Source organism: Martes martes, assembly GCF_963455335.1.
Source record: "Martes martes genome assembly, chromosome: 4".
In the NCBI taxonomy this organism is placed as follows: Eukaryota; Metazoa; Chordata; class Mammalia; order Carnivora; family Mustelidae; genus Martes; species Martes martes.
The window spans coordinates 113447425-113467136 of NC_137891.1; the positions used below are offsets into that span (position 1 = coordinate 113447425).

Genomic DNA, 19712 nt, shown 5'->3' on the forward strand with positions numbered 1-19712 from the left:
ATATATACCCTACTTACATAATAATTGGGTTATACTTATATATTTTTATATTAATGGTAATATAAAAAATTAAAGTTGAATCTACAAGTTTAGTCAAGTGCATAGATAATACATTCCAATTTAAATATACATTTCTTAAAAAAAACAAATAAATAAATATACATTTCTTGACTTAAGAAATATTTACGTATGAAAGGTTTAAGAAAAAGTGTTCTCTTTACTACAATTCTGAAAAATATATAGCATCTTAAAGTTAAAAAGCAAAAACAAAAGCAGACTACTATACTGGATGGAAAGATTTCTTAATTTAGGTTGTTACTATGTGGGTATTTGGGAGATCTTTCAAGAATTTATTACTAAAAGTGATTAAAAATTTAATAGTTACCCACGTGGAGCCAGGAAGTATCTATATTAAAATACTTTAGTTATAAACACAGGTTGCCTTTAGAAATGAATATCTATCTATCTATATATATATATCCTTGAATATGATGTTTATCAGAAAGAGAATGAAGCCCGGGGTGGCAGAGTATAGAGGAAGGAATTCATCGTATCAGGCAGGGAGTCATTCAAAAGACACAATCAGAAAGCTCTAGAAAACCATTTTTGAGACATAAAAGTAAGTATCAAGCAATAGGAAGGGGGAAAAAGCAATAGCCAAGGACATCTCTAATTAACAGAAGGGGAAAAAAGAAAGGACAAATATCAACATACAGAACATCTACTTCATTTATGCAACAAACATTATCTACCATAGAAAAGGGGTATCAGATAATAGGAATACAAAGATCTTCCCTGTGCTAAGGGGTTCACAGTATAGTCAGAAGGTGACGAAGGTGTATACAAGCAGGCTAATAATAATTCAGTGCTATAAGAAAGTCACCCAGGAAAATTTAATTCAAAAACATGGAAAAGGAGGAATACTACTATATAATAGGCTAGAAAGAGGTGAATGGAGAAAACTAGAAAACAACTACTCCAGACACCAAACTAAAGTTGGGAAAGGACAAGGAAGGAGAAAGTTGGGGAACTAGAGGAAAAAAGCTTAACTAGAACTATAATCAAAATTCTCAAGGATAAGGTAGATGGGGTATACATTTTTTTTTGAAAGATAATCAACATTTATAGAGGACTCTTGGACTAAAGAAAGTATTCTCAGATTAAAAGTACCAATGCATACACAGGACCCAGAAGGAATAGACAACGCCTTTAAAGAAAGCTGAACCATTTCCTGGTGGCATCAAATGAAAACCTGATAGCTAACATAGATGGAGTGTCTTATTAATATCATGATAGGAATGAGAAATTTTGTGTAAACCTTTTTTCTAATTCATAATATGGGCAACTGATAGCAAAGGGTTAATGATAAAATCTGAAAGTGCTAAGAATAAGTATGCTTTCCTTTAGGGAAAAAAAACTTGAAGGCAGTATCTACTTTATTACAAACTCAAATGGATATGAAACACTGTATAATTTACCTTTTCTTACTCTCCAAGATGACTATCTCATACCTTTTATTTGCTCCTTAAATTTCCCTCTCTGCACAACCCTCTCAGCCATTCTTTACACCTCAGTATTTCTTTGAGAAAATAGAAGCTACTAAGCAATAACTTCAGTCATCTAAATCTCTAACAGAACTACCATCTGTAGCCATTTTCACCCAATTTCAACAAAAGGGTGTAAGTCCTATCAAAAGCCATTCCCACATTTATGTTCTAAATTCCTTCCCTTTTAGTTTCTCAAGGACTTTATGATATCTACAATTACCTTCCCTCTCTCTTCTCCACTGCATCATTCCTACTAGTACATAAAGATAGCTTCCAATTAATTTTCCATCTATTAAAAAGCCATCACTTGAGTACTTCCTTCCCCTCTTCAGCTTCCATTTGTCTACCTCTCTTCACAATAAAACTACTTTGGAGTGCTATTGACACATGCCCTCCCTTTCTACTTTCTCCCTTCTCATTCAGATTTCTTAAAGGTTATTTCCTATTTTCCACTTTTCCTTTATTATCATCATTATTTTGAATCTGCCTATGCCCCTTATTAGTAGAAAAAGCCCAGTTTTGACATGTTAACTGAGCAGTGCTGGATTCAATCATACTTTAACCCACTTCAATCTGACTTCTATTCTTACCTCTCCAAAACAAAACAAAACAAAAACCCCTGTTTTTGTTAAGGTCACTAATAACAGAATACTATCTTTGGCAATAAACATTTTTCTCTCATCTTAAATCCACTTCTCAGCAGCATTCAATACTGTTTCATACATTCATCTTTCTTGAAACACTTCCCTTTCTCTTGGTTTTCAAGACACCAAACTTTCTCGGTTTCCTCCTATCTCACCGATCATTCTTTTTAGTCTCTCTTGTTTATTTCACCTCTTCCAAATCTCCAAATGATAACAGGGCATTATTCTGGGCCATAGTAACTCCCTCCCCACCCCAGCTATTGCTTCCTAGGTAATTTCATTCATTTTCATGGCCTTATAAATCAGCTTCCAAATTTGTATCATCTGCCCTAACCTCTCCTGAGCTCCTGACTTACAGACCCAGAGGTCTATATCTAACATCATCAGCACTTAGATATCCCTTGTAAAAATCTCAAATTCAATTAGTATGAGACAGAAGAATGCTTCACTCACCTTGCCAAATCTGCTCTTGCAGGGCTTGATAACAGACATCACCACCCACCAGTTACTCAAGCCAGAAATCTGAGCATTATATAACTTCTTCACTCCTCCCTTTCTTTCATAAATTTAATTCATTGGTAAAGTCAATAAATTCTGCCTCCAACAGAGATCTTGAATCTATTTTCTCTCCATTTGACTGATAGCACTACCCAGACAATCTCTCACCTAGACAACTGCAGGAGTCTTCGTTTCCTTTGCTTCTATTCTTACCTCTACACCTATCCATTCTCCAAAGAGCATACAAAGATGTCTTTTTAAAGGATAATTCAGACTGCTTACATCTTTAAATAGCTCCCCATCATTAAAAACAACCTGAACTCCTTAGGAGACCTACACGACTCTACAAGATCAAGCCCCACCCAAACTTTCCAATACCTGATGCTGCTCTCTAGCCCTCATTCATCCCCTACTAGTCTGTGAGTTCCTAGAACATGCTCATAGCCTTCATGCTTGTTATTTCCACCACCTGCAGTATTCTTCCCTTTGTTCTGCACATTGGTTAGTCTCATTCTTTGAATTTCAGCTTAAATATCATCTTAAATAGGCCCTCCTTAAGCTTCCTTCTTTAAAAGTAGACTGCTTTACCTATATCCATCCCAGAACAATCTAAACCCATATGCTATGTCCGAGATGGCCTAACATGACCTGTAATTATTTTGTTTATCACCTTTCCTTCCCACTATACTATTAATACCATCAGGGCAAAAAAGAAAGTCTGTCTTGTTATTATATCCCCAGCACTTACATAATAAGATGCTTGATAAATGGAATGAATAAATGGATGGATGGATGAGAAATGAACAAACAAATAAAGAGGCCAGTACTTGAACTGTCTGCTAACAAAATCAACAGGACTTATTCCTGGAAAGCCTAAGATCTAAAATAAATAAATAAACATCTAATAAATTAACTCTTTGTACCTTGTCTAAGCAAGAAATTATAAACAGGAAAACAAATCAAGGTAACTACCACTTGTACTTTCAAATATACTAATGACTAAATAACACATTTTTAGTTACAAATAAGCTAAAGAGAAAAACTAAGCCACAGATCAACTTTTACCTTGAATCAGATATAGGTTTGGATGCCTTTCTGCCTTTAATTTTAAATTCATGGGATGTTCCTTCAGGTTCTTTCTCTGCTTTGAAAGCCACATTTGGTGGCACAGGAGGAACACGAATTCGCAACCCAAACAAATGCTTCTTCTTCTTTATTTCTTTCCCAGACATAAACCTAAATTTTTAAAAAAATTAACTAAAAATTTAAAAACTGAACACATATACATGGCAGACCCTAACTCATAACTTTCAGATGTAAAGCCTTTATACATGAAAGTCCACCCAATACTACAAAACTCGTTCTTTCTCTTTGCTTTCCTTTCCTTGATTCTTATCTGCTCCAGAGCCAATCCACAGTAGGATATAATGGAGGAGTAAAGAGGGAGGGAAAGGATCAGAAGGGAGAAGAGCACATGTCCACTTCTAACTTTTTAAAGGAAGAAGAGTAAAGCATGGTCTTTTTAGTCCTAAAATGTGTTTTTCCATATTTCAGCGTCATCGTTTAAAAGATCTCAAGAAAGGTTTAGGAAAAGAAGAATTCTATTTCAGAGTGGATCTGTGAGGGGAGAAACCCGGTCAGAAAGTAACAGGTGTTAGCAGTGGAAAAGGGGACCCAGTATGAGAGGTCCAAAAAATAAAAGGAGTCTCCAGTGTGTCAGATCCAGAATTGGAAATAACATGGAGCAGGGAAAAGTTATTTCCGTCTGGGTTTAGGTCTCTGAAAAATGTGTTCCATAACTGTTTCCCAAAGTCCTTAGGCTCCTTACTCCAAAACACCTCACCTACCTTAGTTCTACTAGACCCTGCCTAACCTTAGGAACCACACACCAAATTGCTTGGAATATTCTTCCACTGTCATGCAGGTTTGAGAAACAGGAGCTAATATTTCTATCATAACAGGAATAGATGTATTTCTGGTACCCTAAAATGGATTACAGAATTCACATCCCATAAAGTACTTTTTACCAGTACAGTAATTGCTCAGGCACTTAATGGCTTTTTTAACTGGCCTAAATATCTAGCTAGGCACTAGTATTACAACATTTTTAAGGAGGGAATGCTGTCCAGTTCAAAAGAAGCAACTTGTTAGAAACAAAAATTTTATAAAATAACTCAATGGTTGGTTACAGCCAGCACGAACACTTAAAAATTTTTTCTATTGCAATTTTTAAAATATTTTTAATGTAGATTTTTTTAAAAAAAGGAAAGCCCATACAAGAATATATCAAACAATAACCAATCATCAAAAATTTAGTACTAATACTACTTTTCTGTAACTTTTGACAATAACTAATCTTAAAATCTTAGAAGATCTCATAATCATTTTAAAACCAATATTCTCTACAGTATTTTCCACTATCGTTTAGATTTCCCCACCAGCTAAGATTTTTTCAGGAGACTGCATTATAAAAACAAGTCATTACTGAATGTGTTTTTCAACTGAATAGGCCAAATTCCTGAGATATTGGTATGTCTGCCTCTCAACCACCATTCCCAGAGGATTGCTTTTCCCTTCTCCAACCCTTGAGAATCACTGTTTATTCGGACTAAAAAATAGGACATTAAAAGCTTAAAATGGTTTGTACTAGTTCTAAACACCAATCCCACAATCCTTAAACAATGCCATTATTCCTTATACTTACTAAATGTCTCCCTCATAGGGATACACAAAATAAATCAACTTACATGGTCTTGTAATCATTTAATGCCTCCAGAACATGCTCATATCTTTCAGATTTTGGTGTGTCTGCCAGCTGTGAAGTATCAAGAAACAATTTAACGCACTATAATTTCATCAATTAGTAATATACAGGTGCTAGACAGAGGCAATGTGATGCAGAAGAAAAGTGTACTGACTAGTAGTCAGAAGATCTAAGTTCTAATTCCAGGTCCTCACTGACTAGCTGCATGATCTAAGGCCATTTAACCTCTTAAGGTTTGTTTCTAATCTATAAAAAGGGGAGTAAAAATCCTCCTCTAATTACTTCACTAGTAATTATGTGAATCAAACGATATGGCTGAAAGAACTGTAAACCGGAAAATGTTACAAGAATGGAATTTTGTTAGTTATTTAATTCTATAATCTGAGGAAATAATACATTAGAATGACTTTAATATCAACCATATATTGGATCTAATAGATATTATTAGGGAGGAGTATAAAAAGTAATGAAAACATAAAATTTTATTTACCAATCATCTCCATAACTTTGAAAAATTCTGTGAAACTGGGGGGGAGGGGTCGTTTCCATAAAAGTTAGAGACATTAGCCAGCCCTAAAACTCAAAGTGTCTTAGTAATTTTTTATCATCAAAAATCATTTTAAAATCTATTCTAGAAAGTATTTTTTTGTTTCAAAAGGGCTTCCTCAAGAGTCATTTCTGCCTCCTCTTCCAAGTTTAAAGACTAGGGCCCAATAGCAAAAAATTCTAAATTCTTATAAAAGGACCATTCTCAGTTAAAAACTTAAAAAAATAAATAAATCCAGAATATCATAGCTGACTTCCAAGAGTACCACCAGTATGTCTTTATCAATTTATCAAAGCTCAGAATTGCTTCAAGTAAGAAGAGTAAACAAATCTGTCAGATAGAATGTTGGAGGTAGGAGAGACTTAGAGTCATCTACTCCAACTCTCTTTATTTTATAGATTAGTTAACAGATATAAAGATTAAACGAAATGCTCAAATTCAATGGCTGGTTAATGAAGAGCTAAAATTCTGAACCCAAGTGACAATAAGTCCATTCATTCAACATTCACTAAGAGCCCATACTGTGCTAATGCACTGGGTGCTTTTAGAAAATAAGAAAAGAAATGGGACAGTCTGGTGCTCATGCCTCTATACCCTACTACTTCTTCCTACTGTAATTTCTGCAGTGTTCAATGAAAGAGAATTTCTATTAAAAAAGAAATAACACAACAGACATTAAAGCCTGAAAGACACTTTCAGAGTCCATATAATTCAAGGTTCCATCAACACTGCAGTCCCTTTTATAGTACTGATAGGTATTCAACCTTGGTTTAAATACTAGCAATGATGAAAGCTGATGAGGCACCCACTGAGGAAGCCCGTTTCACAGGTGGACAAATCTTCCTTCCTGGAACTCTTCCAGTCCTCTCTTACAAGACAGTTCTTCAAATATTTGATAGTAGCTATCATGACATAATTATTTCCTATTAAGTTTTGGCTAATTTCATCTCTTCCTCATCCCCACCTCCTCAGCTGAACTCTAAAATCTTATCAGATAAACTGATCAAATCAAGTATTCACTATCATACACTGCTTCTTCTGAACTGGCTGGATGTGTATTTAAGCCTAAGAGCAGAACTTATTTGTAACTATTGTTAATTTGTTTTGTTTTCAAGTTAATGTTTGAGATAATCTTTTCTCTTGATTCTGTCATCCTTCTTAAATTAGAGGTAGACACAAAGACAGAATCCTGTGGCTCTCCATTAGAATCTCCCTCAAGAGTATTTCTAAGCCACCGAATGCTTCTGTTTCTATTATTCAACTGGTTACATATCCATTTTTTACTTTTAATTTTAACCAGTTCAAATTTTAGTATCTAATATGGAATTCAGTTACACTATGTTTATACTATACCTATAACACTTGACTTACCAGTGTGGCTAACCATATAAAAAAAGGGGGGGGGGTATTTAATATGATTTATTCTAATAAAATAGTGTTTTTCCTTATTGCTTTTTAAATCTTCACAAACCACACATCTGAAAAATGTGCTCTACAATCTTGCTGACAATCAACAACAAAACTATTTCTCAAATCTATTCCTTTTTTATTTTTTGAAAAGCACAATGAACTCTCTCTTTCTTTTGGTACTTGCTCTCTATGGTTTCTCAGAAATTTTATCTGTAAGTTCCTTCAGCACTCCAAAACTACTTTCCATAGAACTATATATATTTCAACTTGCATTATGGGGCCAAGGGATCCCTTTCTGCATTTTGAAGACCCAAAGTACAGACATTATAGTTTAAATCAAATAATCTGTATTAAAACAGCACCATATTCTAAGTCCACCATCTGATCATGAGGTTTGTAATACTGCTAACATAATAACCATTTTCATTCCTCCCACCAGACACTAATCTCACATTATGCTTTGACTTTCAGGGTTGTAAATTTCTGTATAGATATAAATGCTATTAGGTATAGTTATAGCTCTTCCTTTCAATAAAATATACCTCCGAATTACCAATATTGAATTCCATGCCGCCTAGGCTTAAGTATGCAAAACAGGGTTAAGTAATTTGTTTGCTAACCTATACAGCTGTATGTTAATACAAAACACTCAAAGCCTCAAGTATTGTTGTTAATGATATTTCTTATAATTTTCATTTAAAAATATTACACCACCTCTATTATACATTTTTTTCTCTAGCCAAAACATCATATCTGCTATAGTATTTCATTTAAGTTTATGACTTTCTCCCTACATCCTTCAAAAGGTAGCACTCAATATACTACTCTGCTATGAATCTTTGGGAGTTGAAATTTAAGATTACCATTAACAGAAAAGTAGGCTGCCCTTATAAAACTAGGATTTTAGATCACATTAGGAATTAAGGACAAATAAATAAGTAGATTCTGAAGTATGAATATTTCTTTTTAACTCTCAAAACCAATCTGATACAACAGATATTTCCTCATTCTAAATAAAAACCCTTAAGCAACCTTTATTTGGATCTCAAATGTTGCATTATATATTTTTACAATCTCAAAAAAAAAATTTACAAAACAACAGTTTCTCAAATAGCTACATTCAGTCTATATAAGGCACAAAGTCTCAAAGACGTAAAAGAAAGAAAACAAAAATCACATAAGAAAACAGGATATAGAACTATCATTATGTTCCAATATGTTCTAAAAGTTTCAGCTTCTCTTCACAATCCTAAAATAACCAACTAAGAAAAGAAATATACATAAATGGTAAATTTGCCTTCAAATATTTTTGAAACTTCTTGTTATAAAAGAAGTCATAGCATTTCCTTTATATTAAAAAAAAAAAGCACAAAACACTAAAAGGATACCACTGATTCAATTAAGATTGCTCTAAGTAATTAGAAATTGAAGTAAGTATTTACAGGACTTCCAAAATAATATAGAAATACTATTAAATTTTGGCCAGTGTTATCATATATTAAATTAAGTCCTAATTCAGCTCAGAAGATAAATGTTAAGTACCTCCCTGTGACTAGTGTGTCCATATATATTCCTAAACAAAAAGCCATAAAACTTTCAATCAACTTCTCAAGTCATCACAAGATTTTTTTCCTTTACCCACATGGAGGAAAAATACTCCACATTTAAGAGAGAGTTAAATCACAACCATTTTTTTTTTTGTTTCATTCTGAGGAGAACCTTCCAGAGCAAGTGCCTATGTCATATAATCAATAGTAAGAACCAGTGTTCAAATGACAATACACTTAACATGCAGTATTTCCCATATTTTTTAAGTAATTGAAGCTATCTTATAAAAAGATTTTTTAACACAAAAGTCTTTATAAACAAAAAGCAAGTTTCGTAAACCTAAATTTGGATTAGTGACAAACTCAATTTGCAATTCAATTTCAGTTAACCAAAGATACACTACTTTAATAATCTGGAATAATCCATTATTTGTATTATTTCTATTTCTATTACCACAAACATTTAAAAGTAAACTAAGTGAAAATTAGTTACATATAAATGTTACAAATAAATGTTAAGGCAGGCATAAATTTTATGGTCTCCTTATTATTAAAATCATACTCTCAAAATCAATCATGACACTATAAAGATTTAAAAGATTAATACAGAGAGTTAAAAGCTGAACTTCCATCTCTAAATATTTGAGGATGGAATGACTAATCTAAGTCTGAATATTTTGGTTTGCTTTTTTTTTTTAATGCAGAGAAAAAGCAATGAGAAATGATTAGAAAGTCACTTGTTCTGAAAATATACTTGATGGCTCCATAAAATGGAAAACTCCCCAGAAAAGTAAACTTTTCCATTGTAAAGTTTTATTAGAGTATAATGTTCTTAATTTTTAAATTAAAAAAATTTCCATATTGGCAAAGAATAAGAAATTGATTTGAATGAATGTCTTATTCTAAGACATCATCACATAAGCTACAGAAAATGAAAACATGGATCTACTAATAAATTTTCTGATATGTATCAGAAGTAGAGCTAGAACTAAAATACCTGAGATTCATAAACTGAATTAATTTCTTAGACTAACTGTCTAGACTAATAGTCTAATTGTGATTTTTGTTTTCTATTTTCAGCATCTTAAATAAAATCTAAGTAACTTTTTCACTTTAATAAAAGAAAGCATTTGAAATAAAGTAACATGAGTTTTTATATTTGTGCCCACTGTCTACATGAAGTAATTACTACAGAATTTAATCATGTGAAACATAAAATGTACTAAAATGTATCTGTATATGAAGTGCTGAAGGAACCATGGTTAGAAACAAGGCATTTTAAAAGAATATATTAAAGTATTAAATATTAAAGATGACTATAATGAACCTTATAGCCACTAGTGCCTTACACTTACTTTTTTCTTTTATTACTAATCATTACTATTACTATTACCATTACTATTACTAATCATTACTATTAAAATTTATCAACTCTGCAAGACACTGGTTTTCTCTCAAATTTCATCCGGAAAAAACATGTAACAGAAAAGAATGTTGTGTTCCAACTTCTAATACTCAAAATATCTTAGCTCGATTAATTTTAATATCTTTTATTTTAAAAATCAAAGGATCCTGCAAGTGTTTGTTTTATATTTCGCACAACTGACCTACCACAAACTAGCTTTTAAATGTGCATTATGTTCTCCCCGAGGCCCCATAAAACCCCCCAAACAACTCAAAACACCCTGATATCCTATTTGACATGAACCATTTATAAACTGCCCCATGTCTAAAAGCTACAAAAGTAAAAATTCTTCCTAAACTTCACTTTAGTTTACACAACTTTCACCTCTTCCAAAAGTAATGTGCGACTAAAATTCACACATCTGATTCCACATATTATAAAACAAAATTTTTATTTAAGCTAAGAGTAGTTAGGGGTGCCTGGGTGGCTCAGCCCGTTAAGCATCTTCAGGTTATGATCTCAGGTTTGTGAGACAGAGCCCCAGGGTCAGGCTCCATGCTGGGTGTGGAGCATGCTTAAGATTCTCCCTCTTCCTTTGCCCCACCCCAGCATTCCCACCCTCTCTAAACGAAAAACAAAACAAAACAAAAAATAAAACATTAAGTTAAGAGTCGTTAATATCTAGATTTTAATAATTCAAAATAAATCCTTAAAACAAGTTAACTACTAAAGTTACTTTAGTTATTTTCTTCTTTGTATCTTCTTTGTGCTTGTCTACTGTTTCAAAATCTTCTTCAAAGAACACGCATTAACTTTTACATTGCTTTTTTTTTAAAGACTCTGTAAACCAGCATGAGTGGTTAGACTTCGCAAATGAAAAGCAAAATGAAATGTCAGAATGAGGGGGATAATCTCCAACTAGAATATCTTTACTCCCTAACACATTACTCTAACACTATTACTAGGTGCCCCCATTCCTGGAAGTCAAAGATTATATACAACAAGAGAGGAAAGAGGAGTGTTGGTTATATCTCTTAAATAGAAACTTAGAAAAACAGGAGGAGGAAACATAAGTAAGATACGCAATAATAAGAATTTCAATAAGGATTTCTCCCTCCCTTCTATCTTTAACTACAATGATTCTCACTTCAGAAAATGCGAAAATCAAATAATTTTCTTCCTCCTTCTAAATTTTTCCCTGAGTCAACAGGCAATAAACAGGAGGAGAGGGCTGACCCTGACATCATCAGAGTTACTTCTCCCTGAACTAAAATTAAAATTTTATTTTAGATGTGTAACTTATACATTTATCTTAGTTGTTTTAAACAGAAACAAAACAAAAATTGACATCAAGTAGCTAATAAAGTTAGCTCTAAGACCACTTACCTCTCCAGGATGCAATCTATCCCAGTTTTCATTAATGTATGTCATAAGCTCAAGTTCAGAATCAAAGTATTTCTTCTTGTGAATAACACTTAGGTTGTAAAGGCAAAGGTGTGCTATATCTACCCTGGAATCCAAAAATAATCACAATATACAAAAGCAATGTTTTTGGTTATTAAGAAATCACATTTTAAAAAATAAAAACAGCAATTAAAAAATCCAAACTGAAGTATATAGGTAAGCAGAGGGTCAACAGCATAAGTTATAATCACAATGTAATAAATTACATATGAAAATAATTGGAAAACATTAACTAAATACTTGCTTATACTGAGTAGTAAACATAAACTAAAAGGAATTTGAGTAATTTCTTAAGATGCATTCAAAGAGGAAGTAACTATTAGAAAAAATAACTCATAATAAAAATATCTACATTTCACTTATATATAAGCCATAGAACAGCTCATATTTTAACAGACTTTATCTGAGTCATGAGTTAAATCTTATCTATTCCTAAAATACATAAAACATTTAATAAAAATTTATAAGTACTGGGGCATCTGGGTGGCTCAGTAGTTAAGCATCTGCTTTTGGCTCAGGTCATGATCCCAGGCTCTTGGGATGGAGCCTCACATCAGGCTCCCTGCTCAGCAGGGAGTCTGCTTCTTCCTCTCCCACTCCCCTTGCTTATATTCCTTCTCTCGCTGTCTCTCTCCCTCTCTATCAAATAAATAAATAAAATCTTTAAAAAAAACAAAATTAAAAAAAAATTTCTAAGTACTTACTATAAGCATTTTATCAGAAATCTCCCAAAATTCATCACACTTCCCATACCCAAGAATTACACTAAAGCAGAAACCAGCATATTTCGTATAAGACCTCTCTCTTCTGCCGTATGCTATTCTGAAGGCCAAAAGAATTAAAAACATGAATAAGAATTTTGAAAATCTAAAAGATATGTGAAGCTACGTTCTATGCATTAAAAAATAAATGGCCTTATTATTTCAGCAATAAAACTAGACAATCTTTACTGAAATGACATCAGGTTTAAGGATAAATAAAAGAAAGCCAGGCATAAAGAAAAGCAAATTTTTATTTAAACCAAGTTAACATATTCAGAACATTTCATCCTGTAGGTTTAAGAATATGGCCCTTTGTTGTTCCTTAACAGAAATGTCCATACTTACCACTGTAATGGTAGACGTTTGAGGTATTCTGGTCCAGAACTGCAGACAGAGCAAATAAATGTATAAAACCTAAGGAAAAAAGAAAAGTTTTATACTGAGTAATCAAAGGTATACATAAATTATTCAACAATTAAAGCTAATATTCAGCAAGTACATATCCTACAAAAGATAAGCGATACACAAAGCAAAATATAATCTGAATTATGACACTGTGATTTAAAGTTTTTCAATAACAACAAATAATGAAATAGTTCATACATGGGGGACAAAGGCAATTTTTTTTTTCTACCCATTAGACATTCAGAGTTCACACACAGGTTCATACACAGGTACAGTTTACTAATGTCTTGTGTGTACCATGAACTATGATGGCAGCCCCCATATACAGTGTTATACTCAATGCTTTAAACAATCTGGTAACATAAAAGAAGATACGCTTCTCTTCCTAAATTCTGAAAGACAGTAAACAGCATAAGCCAACATTTAAACCCATGTTTTTTATGCCAAATTCAGTGCTATTTTATTTTTCTTCCTAGAGCTCTCTGCTATTCCACATTCTCCCAATCCAGAAAGCAGATTAGGGTCTGCTTTTGTTAATTCTTTAGATCAAGGAGGGTGTAAATTTTGTATCAAGGTTCTGTAGCCTTTTCCAATTTTCTGTCACAGGATCCCTTTGAGGTTTTTAAAAGGAAGGTACCAATGGGAATAGTTTAGAGTATTGTGGGGCAATAGGGGCAAATACAATCACTGATCAAATACTTAAAACTATTCTGGAATAACACCTAAAACCACAAAAATCATGTGTATTTTAAAATTATACATAATTTAAGTCTATCATTCAGTCTTTTCCCTCTAAAGTGACTCCTTCACAGATTATTTGTAATTACATTTAGAAATCTGAAACTGTAAACACAACTACAGTATAAAAGCTAAAAAAAAAAAGTATCAATTGGTAAAGTTCAAGTGCCCTTCTTACCTATCTCCAAATAGCATTGGCTTTTGCAGGCATTGCACACAAGCCTCATGAAACCACTGCTTACATTTGCAGCACTGTAACATTTTTAAATACCAGCTATAAGAAAAAAAGTTAAGATTAAAATTACTACTTTTCCAGGTAAAGTTTTAAAAACAAAGCAAAACAAAATCTAGTGGCATTATACAAAATACAGTCATGATTACACCATAACATTTCTGCTATATTTAACACGAAAATTTTTCTTTCCCAAAAGGCTACTGGTGATTCCACCCCTCCTTTCTAATCCACAAGAATTTATAAAGCCTGGTTCCTAGACTAGTGAAGAATCTGTGCCAAAGAACAAACCCGGGATTTTTTTTTCACACTGACTCTCCCCATCTCCTAAGGGAGATTAGTTCAGAGGTTACTGACATGCACAGCTGTTTGCCCAATATACCCAATAGTCACAGGCAGCTTTGTATCTTCACAATGTTTCCATTATTCCTTTCCAGTATAATGAAAAGCAATGTAAAATAACACCTTTATATATAAATTTGGTTAACATAATTATAAATCTAATCAAAGACTCTACCAGATATAAAGGCTTTGTGACAGGTTTTGTTATTTTTCAGATAGCTGAAGAAGCTAAAACTGAATCTCTATCTAGGGATATCCTCTCTTTTCAGCTGGTACGTGGTTTTGATGTAATATCCTTACTGGCCACCCGAATAATGCCTTTTCTTCCAATAATTATTTTGCTCAAAAAGTCAGTCCCCCATTAACTATAAGCCATATACAGTCAAAGGAATGAAGACTGATATTAAGTAAGGTTATTATTCATTCATCAAAAGACTAAAAAATGCTAATTATGTTCTGGATACGTAGCTAGATCCTCTGCTAAAGTTAGAGCTGCTAACAATATCAAACACAGTTCACATGGTCATGGGACTTCAAGAACAATGAATGATCCACTTCATAAAATGTCTATGATGGCTTCCACTTATTTTGAATTAATACTTTAAACCAAATGCTAGGTATAAATGAGTAAAGGAAAAGATCATTCTCTATGTTTATTCACTGTATCTCTTTTTTATAAGTGATTAAAGAAACTAGACAAATGTTCCTTAAATCTGCAGGTGACCAAAAACTAAGAGTTGTTATAAAAAGGTTAAATCACAAATAAAAAATTCCATTAAGAATTAGAGATTAGGGGGCGCCTGGGTGGCTCAGTGGGTTAAAGCCTCTGCCTTCGGCTCAGGTCATGATCCCGGGGGCCTGAGATCGAGCCCCGCGTTGGGCTCTCTGCTCGGCGGGGAGTCTGCTTCCTCCTCTCTCTCTGCCTGCCTCTCTGCCTACTTGTGATCTCTGTCTGTCAAATAAGTAAATAAAAAATCTTAAAAAAAAAGAAAAGAATTAGAGATTAGGAAGAATGAAGAGCTAAAAACTCATTCATCTATACATTCATTTATTTATGTTTCCATCAAGAACTTATGTCCCAGTCATGGTAAACTTTACAGACATTTCCTGTAATGCATTTGAACAGATATTATGTTAATGACAATGACTGTACCTTAATGACATTTAATGACAATGACTAACCCAGCATTCTCCTAAATAGCACCCTTGCTGGGGTGCCTGAGTGGCTCAGTTGGTTAAGCATCTGATTTGGCTCAGGTCATGATCTCGGGGTACTTGGACTGAGCCCGGAGTCTGGCTCCCCACTCGTTTGTCCTTCTCCTTTTGCCCCTCCCCCAGCTCATGCTCTCACTTTCTCTCTCTCAAATAAATAAAATCTTTAAAAAATAAACAAACAACACCCTTGTCTTAAGAGAAGCAGAGTCTGAGAGGGAAGGACACAAGAAACCAATAATTACAATTAAAGACTGAAATATGATTCACTACCATTTTTTTAAATGTAGTACAAATACATGATGCACAACTTGGCTTAATATGAGCTTATTAAAAAAAAAAAAGAAATTAGAGGTATTAGTTGACCACCACAAACCCAAACTGAACAACAAAAAAAGTAAGAAGACAACCCAAAAGAAGTAATAAACAGAATCTTCCCTTGCAATAACAGAAGCATAACGTTCTGAACTCTAATAGCTCAATTATATTCTGTGAGATTATTCTTAGAATTTTCTAACTTCCTAATAAGCATTTTCTAATCATAACACCATATTTCAAGAGTAACTTTCAAAACCTGGAGAGCAACAAAGACAGAGGTGAGAAGTCATGTCACAAAGAATGTTTGATGATAATGGAGATTTTAACCTGGAAAAAAGACAGTGTTAGTATGAGCCACGGGGTGGGGGGGGCATATGATTGCTGGATTGAAATATTTTAGGAGTTACCTTCTAAGAGAGATAAGATGTATCTGTTTAGTTCCAAAGAGCAGAACAAAGACCAGTGATCAGAAGTTAAAGGTAAATTTCTAAACATTCTTAGTTAGAACTCTGATTCATTTATTTAGCTAAAATCTAATAATACAGATGCTACGACCTCTAATTTTCTCCCCTTATTTTCTTTATTGAGACTTTCATGCATTTACAATTCACTATCATTTCCACATCACAATCAATAACAAAAATAAAAAAGATAATATAAACAAAAATCACTTAAAGGGCATGAAATAACTATTTACTTACTCTCCAGGGCCTCCACAATAGCAATAACATTGCTGGACATTGGTTTTATGACCTGCATCCCATTCAAGGTCTGCCACACTATAGGGTAATGTCTGCTTCATGACTTGCAATGCTTTGGCATTTGGTCCTTTCTTAAGCGCACCACCCCTCTATATTAGAGGGAAAAAGTTATTTGAACGAATGAAGAATAAAACCTTAAATACAGTTCCTTAACATAACATGCTTCTAAAACTTCTGAAGAAACTTCCATTCTAAATTTCTTACCATATCACAAACTGTTTGACTAATAATAATCTTTATTTATTTTGTTGTCTTTCAAATTATTGCCCCAATTCCAAGACCACTCACTATCAGAAAATAAGTGCAAGGATAGCTGCAAGTCACTTAAGCACCATTAGTCAAACAATAAGCCTCACCTCTTTCTACCCAACATTGATTGCTCATTTCAGTCACATAAACTTTCAACGTACACAATCATTAAACGTTGAGAGTGCCTTACAAATTCCATTTAGGGCTTTAGCCCAAAACACTTAAAAGATACCTTTGTTGTTGTTGCAAAAACACACTGTCGACAGAGCCATTTTTCATCTGAATCAATCACACTGGAATCAATATGAGGTGTGTGACACAACTGATGATATCCTTAATATCAAAAAAAGCATAAAGCAAATTCTATTTTATTAATAAATACTGCAACACAATTTCAAGAAGGCATTTTTAGTACTCTTCTCCTACATTAATATATTTACAATTGATGAATAAATTTAAGATAACAGCTTCAAGTTATCGATGTAAAATACTTTTAATCATTAATCTTCAACAGGAGAGTTAAGTAAGATTAAAAGTAAGATTAAGTAAGATTAAAAGAAATCAATGTTTACCTTGGCCACACTTATCACATATAACCATTTCATTGGGAGCTTCTGAATACTCTTCTTGACATATTGTACAGACCATTTCCCCACTTCCAGTGGCTCCTAAAATATTTAAAATATACATTAAAAGACAGTCATAATAAAGAAGTATTTCATATAACAAAACTACTTTTTGATCCTGTGGGTAGCCTGTATTGGCAATGTTTATTCACTAAATCATAATGATTTCTTCTCAAGGCAAAGTACTATCCACAAAATGCTATCTCTATGCAACCTGTGTCCCTCCCGCCTTTAACTTAACATACCTAACTACCTACATCGATAATTTAATCTGTTTTTACAGCAGATGGCATAATTTAAACTGCTCTCAGGCAAGATCCTTTATTCACTTCTAACACTCATACTCCCCTGAGGGACAAGGAAATGCGATGTTTTGTAAACACTAGGATTACTCTGCAGAATACATATCTACCTACCTATATACATGTATTCACTCACCCTACAGTATTCACTCACCCTACACTATCTACCATCATGAGACTAAAGAAAAAGGGCCAAGAAGATATGTCAATGACTTCTTTCTCTCTGGACTCAGCACATTTCTTTTTATTTACTGACAGGAAAGAAGCTGAACTCCAATTATTTAATCTCCAGCTTCAGAAATCTGGAAATATGGTGTTCAATAAAGTATCCTAACAAAATCTCAGGCAACAAAAGTTTTTTTTTACCTTAATAGGTAAATCAATACTTATTAATTAATTAATAATAGTACTTATTAATTATAATAGGTAAAATAATTTTACCTTAATAGGTAAATTAAAACTATCTTTTTTACCTTAATAGGTAAATTATTTCTTCTTTAGGCATTTTTATTCTAATAACAATTTTATCCACAAAATTTAGAATATGATTTTAACACTCTAACATCATTATTTCCAATATTCTCTTCTCCTCAATTTCATAGTTAAACTACATGGTATATTCATACGCCAACAATAATAAAATGTACCATTCTGTGCTATTAGCCAAGTATCGTTAAGCTCTTGACATATATTATTTTGTTTAGTTCTATAAGTATCTTATTATTAGATAGAGAAATTGTGGCTCAGAAAGATAATTAACCCTAGGATCCTCAGAAAGTATCAAGGCTAGGATTCAAATCCAGATATGCCAGAGTCCATATTCTCTCCACTCTGAGATCCTACCTTTCATCAATATTTTAGAATATTTTTTCTACCAAAAGTACTGCTCACACTGCTATTTTCAAAATTATAATTTCTTTTTTTTTAAGATTTATTTATTTATTTGACAGAGAGAATATCACAAGTAGATAGAGCAGCAGGCAGAGAGAGGAGGAAGCAGGTTCCCCACTGAGCAGAGAGCCTGATGTGGGGCTCGATCCCAGGACCCCGAGATCATGACCTGAGCTGAAGGCAGAGGCTTAAACCACTGAGCCACCCAGGTGCCCCCAAAATTATAATTTCTAATAGCTGCATAATATCCTATCCAGTAGAAATAACCAAATTTACTTTATTACACCTCTACTCTTATGTAAGTCACCAAATTTTTTGTTTGTTCATTTTTTTAAAAAATATTTATTTATTTATTTGTCAGAGAGAGAGAGAGAGAGAGAACACAAGCAGGCAGAGTGGAAGGCAGAGGAGAGAGAAGCAGGCTCCCTGCCCAGTAACGAGCCCGACACAGGCGAGACTCAATCCCAGGACCCTGGGATCATTACCTGAGTTGAAGACAGCGGCTTAACCAACTGAGCCACCCAGGCATCCCTGTTTGTTCACTTTTTGCATCTTTCTTTGTTTATTGTGGTCTCTTGTCCTCTCTCCCTACCTCTCCCAGGCTTTGTTTACTTCCTTGTACACTTGGAAGGAAACAGTCCATAGGTTCTGAGTTTATGGCTCTGGTCAGGAAAGCAATCCAACTGAGCCTGACACCTCTCACTTCAAATCAGCAATTCCCTGAAAAAGGACCAATGGCCCCAGGTTTTATCTTATACATATCAAGTTTTTTGTTGTTGTTAAAATAAAACTACAATAAATGTTTTCCACTAGCATTCTCACTTTTGAATTCTTTCTTTTGAATAAACTGCTAGAACTGACTAAGCAGTATCGATTAAAGAATATAAAACATTAATGCAACTGTTAAAGTAATACCCAAAATAAAACTATTTTCTTTTTTTTTTCTTTTTTTTTTTTTTTTTTCTAAATTTATTTGACAGAGAGAAATCAGAGCTAGGCAGAGAGGCAGACAGAGAGAGGGGGGAAGCAGGCTCCCTGCTGAGCAGAGA

At 33.4% G+C, this 19712-nt stretch overlaps 1 protein-coding gene across 3 annotated transcripts in view; it reads right to left on the minus strand.

The window, feature by feature from the left end:
* Positions 1–19712, minus strand: part of MTF2 (metal response element binding transcription factor 2) — a 62174-nt gene that overhangs the window by 4540 nt on the left and 37922 nt on the right. For all 3 annotated transcript variants that reach the window (XM_080800907.1, XM_080800909.1, XM_080800908.1), the window contains 8 exons: positions 17417–17512; positions 17077–17177; positions 16536–16684; positions 13909–14004; positions 12933–13001; positions 11749–11872; positions 5437–5504; positions 3755–3925 (listed from right to left, as the gene is read on the minus strand). In XM_080800907.1, the coding sequence (XP_080657033.1) occupies positions 3755–3925; positions 5437–5504; positions 11749–11872; positions 12933–13001; positions 13909–14004; positions 16536–16684; positions 17077–17177; positions 17417–17512 (874 nt within the window). The remainder of the gene's footprint in view (positions 1–3754; positions 3926–5436; positions 5505–11748; positions 11873–12932; positions 13002–13908; positions 14005–16535; positions 16685–17076; positions 17178–17416; positions 17513–19712) is intronic.